Consider the following 16668-nt stretch of genomic DNA (forward strand, 5'->3'; position numbering starts at 1 on the left):
TATCTACATGAATACGGGGTTGGACCCTATCTGAGGACCAATCATAACCCCTGGTCTGACATACACCTATATATTATTAGTGTACAATGATCATGTGTGGAGGGAGCCAGTAATCGTCATGATCACGTTATTAAAATCTCTCCCCTAATAGAAACAGTAAGATGACCAGCAGTAAATCACAATCATATATTTATTTATGTAGCCATATACGTTTTATCTATTATCTATTAAAGATCATTTCTCTGACTTGTGCATGCATGTTTGTGTCACTGTTCTCCTTGCATTTTATCTTTTAATATTATTTTAATCATTTTTGAATAAAATTAAAGTTTTATCACATTGGTGTTGCTATTTCCACTCTTTTTCAGTTTACATGTACAGTAGGAAGTGTTCTTTTGCATTTACGACCCTGTTTTTGTTACTCAAAATCTATGGAGCCTTGTTCTGAGGCTCCATAGCCTTTCATCCAGGTAATCGAGGAACGTTGTGGGAACCCATTGGACTATGTCAGAGCTGGGAACTTTGCTTTCTAATAAATTGATGAACGAGGGACAGTGTCTTGTTTTTGTTTCTCTCTTTTTATGTTTTTCAGGTTTCCATTAATGGATTACGTCAAAACCCCTGGACTAGGGCAGACTTGCATAGATTTTTTTTTTTTAAATAAAGTAGTGAACCAAGGAAAGTGTGGGGGAGTGTTTTTTCAAATAAAGTATTTGTGTGTGTGTCTGTTTCCATTCATTCATTGAGTTAGTAATAGGGTAGTCTGATAAACACCTCTCCATTACTAACACCAGGGCTTGATACCAGCTGACATCAACCCCAACTACCATTACCTCAATTACCACCACACTAGGGTAATTGGAAAGAGCTGAGGTGAAGAATTGGTGCATCTACTGGGATGCCTCTTCTGGAACTGCGGGCTGATATTTTTAGGCTGGCACGGTTCCAATAATCATTGACCTTCCCAGCCTAATATAAGCCCACAGCTGTCTGCTTTATCTTTGAGGGTTATCAAAAATAGGTGGACCCCATGTTTTTTCATTTATTTATTTAATCATAAAAAGCTGTCTAAAAGGATCCAACAAGTGCAATTATATTATGTCGTGATGTCCTAGATTATATTTCTATATATCGGTCTATCTCTATCTATCTATCTATGATCTATAGAATTCAATGGTGTCCGAAAAACGTAAGTGAAAAATGACTGCAAAAACGAATCAAAACATTGCAAAACACACGTTTTTGCAGCTGCATTTTTCCTGCCAAGAGATGCAGAAATAGTGCAGAAATTGCAGAAGTTTTTGCAGCTGCATTTTTCCTCCAAAGAGATGCAGAATTGCATCCAAATACTCAACGTGTGCACGTATCCTAATAGGTGAATGGTTCAAAACACTCCTAGTCAAATATTTCACATCCGCAACCAGTGGCAAAATAGATTCAGAACTGATTGCCAGATCTATCCTAGATAGCATGTGGTTGGGGGAGGAAAAGCATGAGTATTTGTTTTACGTTAGGATTTATCACTTGCCATGTCAAGATACCCCATCTCATTTAGAAGTGGAATAGGCCGATCTAGCAATATTTTCAGTATCAGATTTATCCCAAAATGAACGCAAATAATTATTCAAGTCTCTAATAATACGAACAGGATCCAAGGAGCAAGTGTCGACAAACAAAAAAAGTCTTTTAAAGAATTTCGGCTGAAAAAGGGGGTGTAACATACACAGCTACCAATATTATAGTTATATTATAGAGCAAACGAGACACTCAAATCTCCCCTCTGTATCCACACATGACTTAATATAGGCAAAGGGAATGGATCGATGAACTAATATACTGACCCCCCCCCCCCCCCCACCCGAGTATGAGTTGAGTATACTGAATGATTAGAATAGACTACCTGGGGGCAACAGAGATTTTGAATTCTATCTTTTATCAAATGTGTGTTAGAGAGGCATACTATGCCAGGCTGAAACTGTCCAAGTAATGAGAAGATGGCACAGCTCTTGTTCATGTTCCCCATACCCTCACATTCCAGGCAATCACATTTACATTTTAAGCCATATTATCATTCGAAAATATCTTAAAGAACTGAATAACATTATACTGTCTATATAAACAGTTACATGGATTGGACATAGCATATAAACCCCAAATCCTGTAACCAGAAAACAAAAAGTGAACATAGAAAAACATTCCTTTCTATAAGAAAGGACAGAGGCCATCACTAATGACAGGTCAACAAGGTAAAGAAGCATCGTGAGTATTTTAGCATAAATGTACAACATTCTTTATCATAGCCATCTTGCACCTACTTTTATAGTAGACTGGATGGAACAGTAGAACCTGACTTGGTACTTGTTTCGCCTGGATAGTAAAATTGTGTTTGACATCATCGAACTTTGGCATCATTTCACAGCTTGGTGTTGAAGCGCTGCAGACGTTTGAACCTCATTGCTCAGAGGCTATGTTGATCGCTCTTTAAGTGGAATGGGATTTTAATAATAGGCTGTTTTCTACTACCTGTACTCCTACTGGGTATTGATCTTTTAATTTTGTGGTATGGTATTCACGGTAGTCAGAAACTATGCAAAATGTGAAATCCCTAGTATGATGCCAGATCCCTTCACTTACAATCAGTCAGGTTTCACCAAGTTTGTCCAGCACTCTGACCGGTGAACTAGCACTGCAAGCAGCATTATTTTTGCTTGCAAATATGATAAAACAGTATAGTTTCCACACCTTACTGTTATATTACGTATGGTTTAAAGGCTGCTTTACATGCAGCGACATCGCTAGCTATGTCGCTATCGATAGCACCCACCCCCGTCGTTTGTGCGTCACGTGCAAATCGCTGTCTGTGGCGAACAATATCGCCGGTACGCGTCACACCAACTTACCTTCCTAACGACGTTGCTGTGGCCGGCGAACAACCTCTTTTTTAAGGGGGCAGTTCGTGCGGCGTCACACAGCAGGCCACCAATAGAAGCGGAGGGGCGGAGAGCAGCCGCATGAACATTGCCACCTTGTTGCCAGAGGACGCAGGAAAGCTGTTGTTCGTCATTCCCGGGGTGTCCCACGTAGCGATGTGTGCTGCCTCAGGAACGATGAACAACCTGCGTCCAGAACGAGCAACGATAATTTGAAAGGAACGGCGTGTCAACAATCAACGATTTTGTGCATTGATCAAATGCCCTTAATGCTGGAAAAGGAGACTGGTGGGAGATGCGAAAAGTATTATGGAAGAGATTGATAGGTGTATATGTTCTCTATGAATTTTATAGCACACTCAAAGTCACACGTAACATAAAAGAAAGGGATGGAAAACTCCTTTAATGTTAATAGGCTAGAGTTAGACGTACAGGACCTGATTGGTTCTTTGTAATCTGAATCTATCTTCTCTCACAAAAAATGATTAAATAAACAGAGAATTAGATGGAACTTTTCAAAATCTTTACAAAACAGCGATACAACCTGCACTAATAAAGCAGGATCACGTAACCTTCAGCATGAGTAAAGAAGTCCTCTTTTTGTTAGGTTGCAAGTAAAGCTGGATTGCTCTCCACAAGGGAGTATTGTATGCAAGGACAAAACAGAAGTGCACAACTAAAAGCTGATGTGTTTTGCATTAAAAAGGGCTTGTACTTTTGCAAGAAAGAACCCAAACCTTTTTGTTAGTATTCTCTCTCAACGGAAAAAGCAAAGTCTATTAACATACCAATAACTGCTATTCTAAGGATCTGCCAACAGCAAACATCTCGAAACAATGATCTGGTCACTAGACATTTTTGATATATGCATGTGCCTCATTGACTGCTCAAAACACATTCTATTTTCAGCAGACTATATATATATGTATTACTGATTTGTATTCAGAATGCTCATAATTACCTGTTTTTTTTCTATAAATCAGAAAATGTAAATGAGCACAGCTTCTGCAAATGCTGTGCAAATAAAGCACTCTGGCAGAGGTTTTACTTAAGATGTCAAGATAGTTGTGAGGTGTATTACATAAAATAATAGCATAACATAGGATGCAGTTAAAATGCTGATTTCACATGTTTTGTATAGAAGAAGAGTGAGACAAATGCATAATATTTCATCAGTGAGCCCAAATGTAGGATAGACACTACAAAAGGTGCACACTACTTACAGGTCTTTGCCAAAAAAGCAGCATTTCAGCAGGTTATACCAAGAATATTAATGAGTCGGGAGTTATCACTCACAGTCTCTTAGAGAATGAATGGAGTGAAGATGCACATACTCATTCAGACGGGACTCTGAAGAGCTCCATTCTCAGAATCAGTGGGAGTCTATTAATAGGGGATAATTTATATACTTGTTATAACTCCTAAAAAACAAAACTATTAGACACTTCTCAAAATTGACATTGCAACTTATCATCATAGAATTCTAAAAATCAAAGGATTGATAGACTGATTGACAGATTGATAACAATATGTAAATGATTAAAAAAAATGTAAAAAAACCCCCACATCTTGATTTATTCTTTATCACATATGAACAACACACAAAAATCCCTGCACTTACCTGCCCTCACAAGTCATCAATGAGGTTATTAAAGGTTATCTGAGGTATGTTCAGCCACACTAAATGTACTTCAGCATGCAAATCATCAACAGCTGCTGGTTGCTCCCTTTGCACTTACTGACCAAAAATGTGCCAGATGTGCGCAACTGAATACAAACCCGGAGGTGCTGTAGGCCAAGGTAGCACATTTAGGTTTCACAGGCTGCTATAAGCAACATGCACAAAGGAGGAGAGGTGTAACGTTCCCTCATGAAGGCCACTTTATGACATAGCCCATGTGGTTTCCAAACCAATGACCGGAAATCATTGCGTCCAGAACAAAAGCAGGACTAATCACTGAGGAGGATAGACCCCCATTCTTGCCTATATACCCATCTTGCTCTGCAGCATGATAGTTTTTGAGATCGGTAGGGTATAGTTAATGAAGAGGCCTTCATGAGGGAACTTTACACCGGTCCTACTCTCAGGATTATAGGGTGGTGTAGCATAATGTATGGTAGTATATAGACAGGATAGCATGGGAGAACAGATGATTATGTGAGGTAAAACATTTCCCTGCCAGGTAAAAAAAAAACAGGTAGGGAAATGCTTTACCTCACAGAAAGCACCATGCTGTCCTGTCTGTATACTATTCTTTGATTCCTCCTTTAGCCGACCATGTTACTGCACATTACTATTACACAGTACATAGCAGGGGCACATTTATAAGATTATCTCAGCACAGGGACATTATTTGTAAACACATCCAATAATGGAATCTATTATTATTCCAAGATCTATCGATTAAAATGTAGTTTCTGGGAATCCCCTTTAAGTAAAACCCTTTGCATACAATGTACAAAATATAGATGTGGTTAAAAATACTCAAAGTAAAATTTTGAAATTCAACATTTTGTCCTGTCATTGGAGGTTCTTACCAAAGTAGAACTTGTTTTGTTTTTTTTTTCTTTAAAAACACAACTTCACTTTTGTCAAAAATCTTTATATAGTATAGGGTCACAGTGCTTTTTTTTTTTTTTAAATATGTAACTGCAACAGAATAGTTCATATACAAATTTTATCAGATTATTACCTTCAAAATCTGTACTTCAACAAAAAAGCATACCATCATTTTAAGATATGCATATTGGTCAATATGAAAACACAAAAATAGAATTAGTGATAAACATCTACTCCAACAAACCAAAATGTTAAGAACAGTTTAGAGATGTACAGATTTTGAGCATTATTACAATTAAAAAGTTTACATTTATGACACAAGTTCCCATTATTAGAAGAAAAGCGTCTGTTTTTTTCCCCCATGGGGATGATATTTTTGCTTACCATCCTTCAAGTAAATAAACCTGGAGTGCAAACCCAGGTCATGAAAAAGAGTGGTGCAGTTTGTGGAAAAAATAAAAAACTCTTTCTCATCTTGTACAACATCTTCAAAGAAGAATATGAAACTCTTGAGGCCCCCATACAAATTAGATAGCTTTCAGCTGAATGATCATTTGGCTGACAGCTATCTCCTCGGACTTGGCCGAGCATTCCCAGACTCTTCAGGCAGCGGCTTATCTCTACGAAGAACAAAAGAATTGCCCTTTGGAAATCCAGTAAGCCGGTCCATTTTCCTTTTCTCACCTGACATCATCTATTGGGGGAGAGTTGGGAGGCCCCCATACATATTAGATTTTCAGCGGATCTCACCGATATTGGCAGGTTCATTCGATGTGTAGAGTAGACTTAAGATAATGTAATGTACTTTAAGTAATTGGTGATCATATACAGTGGGTACGGAAATTATTCAGACCCCTTTAAATGTTTCACTCTTTGTTTCATTGCAGCCATTTGGTGAATTCAAAAAAGTCAATTTTTTTCCTCATTAATGTACACTCTGCTCCCCATCTTGACAGAAAAAAACAGAAATGTAGAAATATTTGCAAATTTATTAAACAAGAAAAAATGAAATATCACATGGTCATAAGTATTCAGACCCTTTGCTCAGACACTTATATTTAAGTCACATGCTGTCCATTTCCCTTTGATCCTCCTTGGGATGTTTCTACTCCTTCATTGGAGTCCAGATGTGTTAAATTAAACTGATATGACTTGATTTGAAAAGTCACACACCTGTCTATATAAGACCTCACAGCTCACAGTGTATGTCAGACCAAATGAGAATCATGAGGTCAAAGGAACTGCCCAAGGTGCTCAGAGACCGAATTGTGGCAAAGCACAGATCTGGCCAAGGCTACAAAAGAATTTCTGCAGTAGTAAACGTTCCTAAGAGCACAGTGGCATCCATAATCCTAAAATGGAAAAAGTTTGAGACCACTAGAACCCTTTCCTAGACCTGGCCGTGCAGCCAAACTGAGCAATCGTGGGAGAAGACCCTTGGTGAGTGAGGTAAAGAAGAACTCCAAGATCATGGTGGCTGAGCTCCAGAGATGCAGTAGGAAGATGAGAGAAAATTCCACAAAGTCAACTATCACTGCAGCCCTCCACCAGTCGAGCCTTTATGGCAGAGTGGCCTGACGGAAGCCTCTCCTCAGTGCAAGACATATGAAAGCCCGCATAGAGTTTCCAAAAAACACATGAATGACTCCCAGACTATGAGAAATAAGATTCTCTGGTCTGATGACACGAAGATAGTACTTTTTGGTGAGAATTCTAAGTGGTATGTGTGGAGAAAATTAGGCACTGCTCATCACCTGCCCAATAAAATCCTAACAGTGAAACATGGTGGTGGCAGCATCATGCTATGAGAGTGTTTTTCAGCTGCAGAGACAGGACGAGTGGTTGCAATTGAAGGAAAGATGAATGCGGCAAGTACAGAGATATCCTGGCAGAAAATCTCTTCCAGAGTGCTCTGGACCTCAGACTTGGCCGAAGGTTCACCTTCCAACAAGACAATGACCCTAAGCACACAGCTAAAATAACAAAGGAGTGGCTTCAGAACAACTCTGTGACCATTCTTGACTGGCCCAGCCAGCGCCCTGACCTAAACCCAATTGAGCATCTCTGGAGAGACCTGAAAATGGCTGTCCACCAGCATTCACCACCCTATCTGACGAAACTGGAGAGGATCTGCAAGGAAGAATTGCAGAGGATTCCCAAGTCCAGGTGTGAAAAACTTGTTGCATCATTTCCAAGAATCCTCATGACTGTACTAGCTCAAAAGGGTGCTTCTACTCAATACTGAGCAAAGGGTCTGAATACTTATGACCATGTGGTATTTCAGTTTTTCTTGTTTAATAAATTTGCAAAAATGTCTATATTTCTGGGGTTTTTTTGCTGACAAGATGGAGTGCAGAGTGTACATTAATGAGAAAAAAAATAACTTTTTTGAATTTACCAAATAGCTGCAATGAAACAGAGTGAAACATTTAAAGGGGTCTGAATACTTTCCGTACCCACTGTAAGTACATCCTGACATTTCAGTGTTTTCATTCTTCATTTAGTGCACAAGCAACATTTAACACTAGAAGTCCCAGAGAGGGGTCATTTAACATTTCTACCTTTGGAATCCAGAGAGCTCGAAATTTCTGTGACTTCTAGTGTTAAATGGGAAATTCATAGAATTATACATATAAAAAAAAGAAGTAGTCATCTGTTTATAAAGAGTCTTTGAAAAAATCCAGATGTTGCTTAGTGAATAACATCTGAATCTAAGGCTGCGATTCCTTATCATGTTCCCTGGGTCGCTTGCGTGGGTTTATTTCAGGCTCTGATGAACTTGTCTTTGGCTCGACAGTTTGTACATCTCGAAAACCTTTGTGCTATAAAAAAACATAATCAAAAGATCAATTTAACCAAAGGGTATTTTCCCTTAGGGCAAATAGCAAATATGCAGCACATTTTCCACTGTGGATTCTCTACCGAGTGCAAAAAATTGTCTATGTATGAGAATGGCAGCATTTAAAGGAGACTTAAAGAAAATTTGAAATCTGAAGTATGTAAATTTAAATGCAGAAATCCACATAAAATTCACCATTTCCAGTGCAAAAAGTAAAATGTGCGACAACATAATAGCATTTCCACAACAATGGTTTTTGCAATTGTGTATTTTGTTGCAAATTAGTGGAATGTACCATAAAATAAACTTGTTTTTGGTTAAACAATGAAACACTTGGACTTACAAAGACATATAAGTGTATAAAATAATAATTAAATAAAAGTAAACAAAAACACTATAAAAAATACATTTATATTTGATAGAAATCTTACAGTAATACAGGCAGTGTACATGTCTAAAGAAAACAACACTATCTGTCTATGGCAAAATCAAAGAAAAGTAAGCGTTGGGACAGCCAAGCCTTTTTGGCACCTGCGTGTTCCCAAACAGACTTGTTGCTAGGGGAGCACTTCCTTTCAACCCCATATAAAAGGCTGTAGCTCTTTGGCAGTTTATTGCTAGCAACCCAGTCTCAAATGGTCAAAACTAGATTTGCACTATGGTGACAGCGTGACAGGCAGAAAGCTTCTCAAGGAATGCCATTTTGACATATTGGTCTAAAAATACCCACAGGAGGAGAACCTATTTTACTATCTCAAATGGACGGAAGCTTTATTCCGGGCACCTCTACAAGACCTAAATAAAGGCCATGTGTGAGTACTTTTTCAAGTACTCTATGAGCTCAATTTTTCATTGCATTTTTGGTAGTTTTTTCTGCGTGAATTACTCTAAATGCGGAACTTTTTGATTTGCGACAAATTCATCAACTTTTAAAGTTGTCTTTGTTGTGTAGTTAATTTTCCACTTTAGACTGATGCATCATATGTGAATTTTTAAAAATGTCATAACATTTTTGAGCAAATGTACTCCGGCCCCTATCCCCACTCAAGTGTATTTTTCTATGGCAGAATTTATTTCTGAATTTTCGTGACTTTTTGCTTAACCTGCATCATTTTGTGCTAAAAAGGGGTACTAACTAAAATAAACAGCATTTTTGAAAAAAATCATGAGTGGGGTGTACCATTTGAAGAATGTGGTGCAAAAAATGGCAATGAATGCCACAAGAAGGAAAAAGAAAAGTGACTTATAAAAAAAATACAAATGATTAATTGGGACTTACAGTCATATGAAAAAGTTTGGGCACCCCTATTAATGTTAACCTTTTTTCTTTATAACAATTTGGGTTTTTGCAACAGCCATTTCAATTTCATATATATCTAATAACTGATGGACTGAGTAATATTTCTGGATTGAAATGAGGTTTATTGTACTAATGTGCAATCCGCATTTAAACAAAATTTGACCGGTGCAAAAGTATGGGCACCCTTATCAATTTCTTGATTTGAACACTCCTAACTACTTTTTACTTACTTAGTAAAGCACTAAATCGGTTTTGTAACCTCATTGAGCTTTGAACTTCATAGGCAGGTGTATCCAATCATGAGAAAAGGTATTTAGGTGGCCACTTGAAAGTAGTTCTCCCATTTGAATCTCCTATGAAGAGTGGCATCATGGGCTCATCAAAACAACTCTCAAATGATCTGAAAACAAAGATTATTCAACATAGTTGTTCAGGGGAAGGATACAAAAAATTGTCTCAGAGATTTAAACTGTCAGTTTCCACTGTGAGGAACATAGTAAGGAAATGGAAGAACACAGGTACAGTTCTTGTTAAGCCCAGAAGTGGCAGGCCATGAAAAATATCAGAAAGGCAGAGCATAAGAATGGTGAGAACAGTCAAGGACAATCCACAGACCACCTCCAAAGACCTGCAGCTTGCTGCAGATGGTGTCAATGTGCATCGGTCAACAATACAGCGCACGTTGTACAAGGAGAAGCTGTATGGGAGAGTGATGCGAAAGAAGCCGTTTCTGCAAGCACACCACAAACAGTCGCCCGCGGTATGCAAAAGCACATTTGGACAAGCCAGTTACATTTTGGAAGAAGGTCATGTGGACTGATGAAACAAAGATTGAGTTGTTTGGTCATACAAAAAGGCGGTATGCATGGAGGCAAAAAAACACGGCATTCCAAGAAAAGCACTTGCTACCCACAGTAAAATTTGGTGGAGGTTCCATCATGCTTTGGGGCTGTGTGGCCAATGCTGGCACCGGGAATCTTGTTAAAGTTGAGGGTCGCATGGATTCAACTCGGTATCAGTAGATTCTTGACAATAATGTGCAAGAATCAGTGATGAAGTTGAAGTTACGTAGGGGATGGATATTTCAGCAAGACAATGATCCAAAACACCGCTCAAAATCTACTCAAGCATTCATGCAGAGGAACAATTACAATGTTCTGGAATGGCCATCCCAGTCCCCAGACCTGAATATCATTGAACATCTGTGGGATGATTTGAAGCGTGCTGTCCATGCTCGGCGACCATCAAACTTAACTGAACTGGAATTGTTTTGTAAACAGGAATGGTCAAATATACCTTCATCCAGGATCCAGGAACTCATTAAAAGCTACAGAAAGCAACTAGAGGCTGTTATTTTTGCAAAAGGAGGATCTACAAAATATTAATGTCACTTTTATGTTGAGGTGCCCATACTTTTGCACCGGTCAAATTTTGTTTACCTGCGGATTGCACATTTTCTATTAGTACAATAACCCTCATTTCAATCCAGAAATATTACTCAGTCCATCAGTTATTAGATATATAAACCTGAAATAGCTGTTGCAAAAACCCAAATTGTTATAAAGAAAAAAGGTTAACATTAATAGGGGTGCCCAAACTTTTTCATATGACTGTATATAGAACTCCAAACATACTGTATTCAGCCTCATGTATTGAAGAAAATACAGAGCATCACTAAATGGGAACGCACATAGACAAGTTTCCCAAACTGATAATGACTCATTCCTCAAACTAAGCCTGCATGTTCCCTATTGATGGACTGAGGACAGAAGATGGTAAATACTACCATTTCCTGCTATTTTCCACATATCATGTGATCTTGTTAGTGACGCTGTACTCACTCGTATCACAGTATCAGATTATGAATAAATCGCACCCAGGTGACACCCACAACTAAGACCACTTGGTTTACTAATTAGCATATGCCTCTTTTTACATATACAGCACTAAATGTAATGGGGCAATAGTGACATAATGGAAACAGTAAAAAAAAAACATGGCAAAGATAGTAAATCATCAGAATTTAGGGTAACAGCCTGGTTTTAAGTTCATGGATTGATGACAGGGGTTGTGTCATCATCGTACATAGATAAAATTGCAATCTGGTTGTAAAAACAGGCAACTTTTCAATTCATATTTTATTTAAAAATCTTTTTATTTACTGCTGATTAATTAAGTTACTATCTATAGCTGGGCTATTAGTGGTGGACAGTAAAAACATGTGACAAGTTTGTTAATCAGATTACTTTCTTGTAAAAAATGAATACTAAGGGCTCATGTAGATGTCCGTGCATGGACCGCAATGCATGGACTGGTCAAGGCACTCCCAACTAAAGATGAAAGAACCTTTGGAGGTTCGGTTCGCTGGCAGTAAACAAACCGAACCTCCACGTGTCCGAACCTTGCCCTAGGAGATTCGGAATCACTGATTGGCAGTAGGAGTCACCCCCACATACAACCAGCCATAAGTAGATCCCTTCCGGGGGAGGGTGGGTGTACATTTTCAATTTTTTTTGGGGTGCACTCTACATCCGAGCACGCGGTTGTTACCGCCAGTGAGAGCCATTCAAACACTACAAGTGGCTCACACTGGGCTGAGCACCAAGCGTCCTTGAGCACAGTGTTGCTCATGCAAGTTAAATTCACACGTTAAGCATTTGAACTTTGAACCAGAGCCCTGTGTTTTTACATCGGTATTCAGTTCCAAAACCAAACCTCAGGTTCGCTTGCAACCAGTCTGTGCATTGCGGTCCGATAATGGACCGAGATCCATGGACATCTGTCTGAGCCCTACGGCCTTGACTCATTAAGACTGGTGTTTAGTTTTGGGAATACAGGTGTAAGATACAGCAAATTAAATTGCTTGCCCTTCTTAATGAATTTGTCACATCTTACAAGTGCCGTGGGCTTCAATCAGAAATGTTACTTCAGCCAGGAACTGGCATAAATTATATTTACCAAGCGAGTATCACCATGCCTTGTATTTGCTACATCCACTATGGTGGAGTGGGCTGGGACGGGCATGAAATGGCAAAAGTCGCTACATTTTGTAACATTTCTAGGTGTTTTATGCCAGAAACACCTTGATGAATTTCTTGCCTGCAGTTTTCAGATGTAGCTGACCTGAATTTGTCAGTCAGTACAATTTAAATATTACATAAGACTCCTTTATTTTATTAAGGGAGTCGAATAATGGAGTCGAATAGTTCCATGAAAAATTCAGCACTTCTATCTCTGTAGCCACCTTTTCTTTTAAATTAAACTTAGGACATTAGTTTCCTGTAATATGATTTACAGAGAATACCTTACCGTTATTTGAAATTGTACAGTGATATCTTTCTGATTTGGTGACTTGTATAATGCTGCAAACCTGAAATCAAAGAATGGTGCAATTTTAAAATATGAAAAGCTATTGTTGGGTATGTGATTTTAGACTTTGTACCACAAGGTACTGATATAATGGATTTGTAGGCAAAGGCAAAAAATATACTTTGCAAGCATTTTGCTTTTAAAAATTCAGTCACAAAAAAGGTTGATACGTCGATCCTATGGGGGCTCATTATGGCAGCTTTACTATTGAAGTCAATAGTAGTTAAGAAAACATAGCATGCTTCTGTGGCCAGCTCTCCATTCAGACCCAGGATATGGCGGACGACAGTTTTCTTAGCTTCCATAACAGGGGTAAACTGACAATAACCTTCTGAAGGGTTGAAGTGTCAGATGTTAGACCCCCCAACTATTGAACATTTATGACATTTAGAGTTTCACATCTTTGATGTCATAACAGTACAATTTATGAAATTTATGAAACTGTTCCAGAAAATGAAATTTTTCTCCCAGAAAATTACTCCATTTACACATGTTTTGTTATACATGTTTATTTTCTTTGTGTGTTTTGGAACAACACAAAAAAATCTGAGAAAAAAAAAGTAAATTGGGCATAATTTCACATAAAACTCCAAAAATGGGCCAGACAAAATTGTTGGCAAATTACCAAAATTGTGGGTAAACAACTTGGTTTCAAACATGTTATACTCGTTTAAACTTAACTGTGGCAAGTAACAGGTATGGGCAATATGAAAATCACACCTGAAACAAGATAAAGAGAAGTTGACTTTTTGCATTGTGTGTCTGTGTGTGCCACATGAAGACATGAAGAGAACCGAAAGAAAAACATAATTGAATGAGGACTTGAGAACCAAAATTATTAAAAAATATCAAGAATCTCAAGGTTACAAGTCCATCTCCAGAGATCTTGATGTTCCTTTGTCTATGGTGCGCAACATAATCAAGAATTTTACAACACATGGCACTGTAACTAATCTTCCTGGAAGTGAACAGCAGACAACAATCAATGAACAGTTGCAACGCAGGATAGTACAGATGGTGGATAAAAGGCCCCAATCAACTTTCAAAGAAGTTGAAGCTGTCCTGCAGGCTCAGGGTGCATGTGTCCGTGCAAACTAGCTATATGAATGAAATGAAACAATATGGCAGGAGACACAGGAGAATCCCACTGCTGACACAGAAACATAAAAAGGCTAAACTGCACTTTGCCAATATGTACGTGAGTAAAGGGGGCTTTACATGCTACGACATCGCTAATGCAAACTCGTTGGGGTCACGGAATTGGTGACGCACATCCGGCCGCATTAGCGATGCCGTTGCGTGTGACACCGATGAGCGATTTTGCATCGTTGCAAAAACGTGCAAAATCGCTCATCGGTGACATGGGGGTCCATTCTCAAAAATCGTTACTGCAGCAGTAACGAGGTTGTACCTCGTTCCTGCGGCAGCACACATCGCTCAGTGTGACACCGCAGGAACGAGGAAGCTCTCCATACCTGCCTCCCGGCCGCTATGCGGAAGGAAGGAGGTGGGCGGGATGTTACGTCCCGCTCAGCTCCGCCCCTCCGCTGCTATTGGGCGGATGCTCAGTGACGTCGCTGTGACGCTGCACGGACCGCCCACTTAGAAAGGAGGCGGTTCGCCGGTCACAGCGACGTTGCAGGGCAGGTAAGTATGTGTGACGGGTCTGGGCGATGTTGTGCGGCTCGGGCAGCGATTTGCCCGTGTCGCACAACAGATGGGGGCGGGTACCCACACTAGCGATATCGGGACCGATATCGCAGTGTGTAAAGCCCGCTTAAGCCAAAATCCTTCTGGGAAATAGTCTTGTACATAGATGAGACCAAGATAGAGCTTTTTGGTAAAGTGCATCATTCTACTGTTTACTGAAAACATAATGTGGCCTACAAAGAAAGAACACAGTACCTACAGTCAAATATGGTGGAGGTTCAAATGTTTTGGGGTTGTTATACTGCCCCTGGCACTGGGTGTCTTGACTGCGTGCAACCCATCATGAATTCTGAAGATTACCAGAGAATTTTGGGTCGTAGTGTAGTGCCCAATGTCAGAAGGCTGGGTTTGCAATCTAGATCATGGGTCTTCCAGCAGGACAATGACCCCAGACATACTTCAAGAAAGAGTTTTGAAGTGACAGCAATGAGTCAGGATCTAAATCCATTGAGCACCTGTGGAGAGGCATAAAATTGCTGTTGGGAGAAGGCGCCTTCAAATATGAGAGACCTGGAGCAGTTTGCAAAAGAAAAGTTTTCCAAAATTCCAGTTGAGAGGTGTAAGAAGCTTGTAGATGGTTATAGGAAGTGATTGATTGCAATTATTTATTCCAAAGGGGTGTGCAATCAAATATTAAATTGAGGGTGGCAACAATTTTTACAGGCCATTTTTGAAGTTTTGTGTGAAATTATGTCCATTTTGCCTTTTTTTCCCTCTTTCTTTTGTGTTGTTCCAACACACACAATGGAAATAAACATGAGTATGACAAAACATATATAACTGCAATAATTTTCTGTGAAAAATTATTTGTTTTCTTGAACAATTTAACCATGAACGTATATACTATTAGTAATAAGGTGTGGACATTCATGACTACAGGAAATGACTTGAAAGTGTATCTTTCATAGTTACAGTATGCTCTGCAGATTTTATTAATGAGAATTTTGAAGCATTTTTCAAGCATTTCAGATTCGGATACTCAGAGGACCTACATTTTGAAAGCTTTGGAGATTTTGTAGGAATGCTGTCCAGGAAATAATTTAGATTATATAATATATTCAAATAACCAACCATAGTTAATTTAGCATTAATTGTCCCCAAGTGTGAAAGGTTGGTAGAGACAAAGTGAATAATAAGATCATGCAGCAATTTTTAATATTTGTATAGATCATCGAAATAACACCTCTCATCAAAATTGCTGAGCCAGTATTTAGCCAATTATTATATGCATGTGGTGCATTTATTCCTGAAACCCCACAGTGGAATTAAACATAGGAAAATAAAACGTACACAGATGGTGGTGTGAACTTCTACTATGAAAGGATGGAAAGATCTGTATGAACATTTCCTATATTAACTCATTGCTATATATGGCACTAAAGAATAACAACACCTATCTCTTTAATACCGGGGAATCACTAGCCATGATGCTCCTGTGCCCAGAATTCTGTGCAATTTAATACATGCTATGAAATAAATTAGAAGTGCTGCACATGGGGTGAACAAATTACAGTTTTGTGTAGGAGACCAGCATAATCTGCTGTAAAGGGAACCTGTCAATCGATTCATGCTGCCCAAACCACGATCAGCATGAATCGGAGGCTGATTTCACGACTGCAGCCAATTATGTTTTTTTTTTCTGTAATCACTGTGGCATGTCAGAGAAAACATTTTAAAGGGAGTCTGTCACCTTGAAAATGCAAAATTAAACAGGGACTTAAGTGAACCTGTCACTTGCGATATGCACTCAGAACCAGTTCTGGGTGCATATTGCTAATACCTGCTTAACCGTCCTTGTAAACAATAGCATCTTAGAGAAATTTCGAAAAAGTATTTTTAAACATCCTTTATGATATGCTAATGAGCGAAGAGACCAGTCAAAAGGGCATTAGTTCCTGCACTCATTCTGCTCTCTTAGCATGTTAGCATGCCCACAGGGTCGTGCTAACATGCTATTCAA

General features: G+C 38.9%; 2 protein-coding genes across 3 annotated transcripts in view; one reads left to right on the forward strand and one right to left on the reverse strand.

Annotated features, from left to right (window-relative positions):
- The window catches only part of TEX14 (testis expressed 14, intercellular bridge forming factor), a 304889-nt gene that overhangs the window by 76844 nt on the left and 211377 nt on the right, over window positions 1-16668 (forward strand). The window lies entirely within an intron of this gene.
- The window catches only part of RAD51C (RAD51 paralog C), a 114764-nt gene continuing 104510 nt past the window's right edge, over window positions 6415-16668 (reverse strand). The window contains exons 8-9 of one of the 2 annotated variants that reach the window (XM_075336301.1): window positions 12939-12999; window positions 6415-8312 (exon numbers count right to left, since the gene is read on the reverse strand). In XM_075336301.1, coding sequence (XP_075192416.1) covers window positions 8202-8312; window positions 12939-12999 — 172 coding nt within the window. In that variant the 3' untranslated portion in view covers window positions 6415-8201. The remainder of the gene's footprint in view (window positions 8313-12938; window positions 13000-16668) is intronic. The other variant, XM_075336302.1, reaches the window with a different exon arrangement.

Source organism: Anomaloglossus baeobatrachus, chromosome 2 (genome assembly GCF_048569485.1).
Source record: "Anomaloglossus baeobatrachus isolate aAnoBae1 chromosome 2, aAnoBae1.hap1, whole genome shotgun sequence".
Classification (NCBI taxonomy): domain Eukaryota; kingdom Metazoa; phylum Chordata; class Amphibia; order Anura; family Aromobatidae; genus Anomaloglossus; species Anomaloglossus baeobatrachus.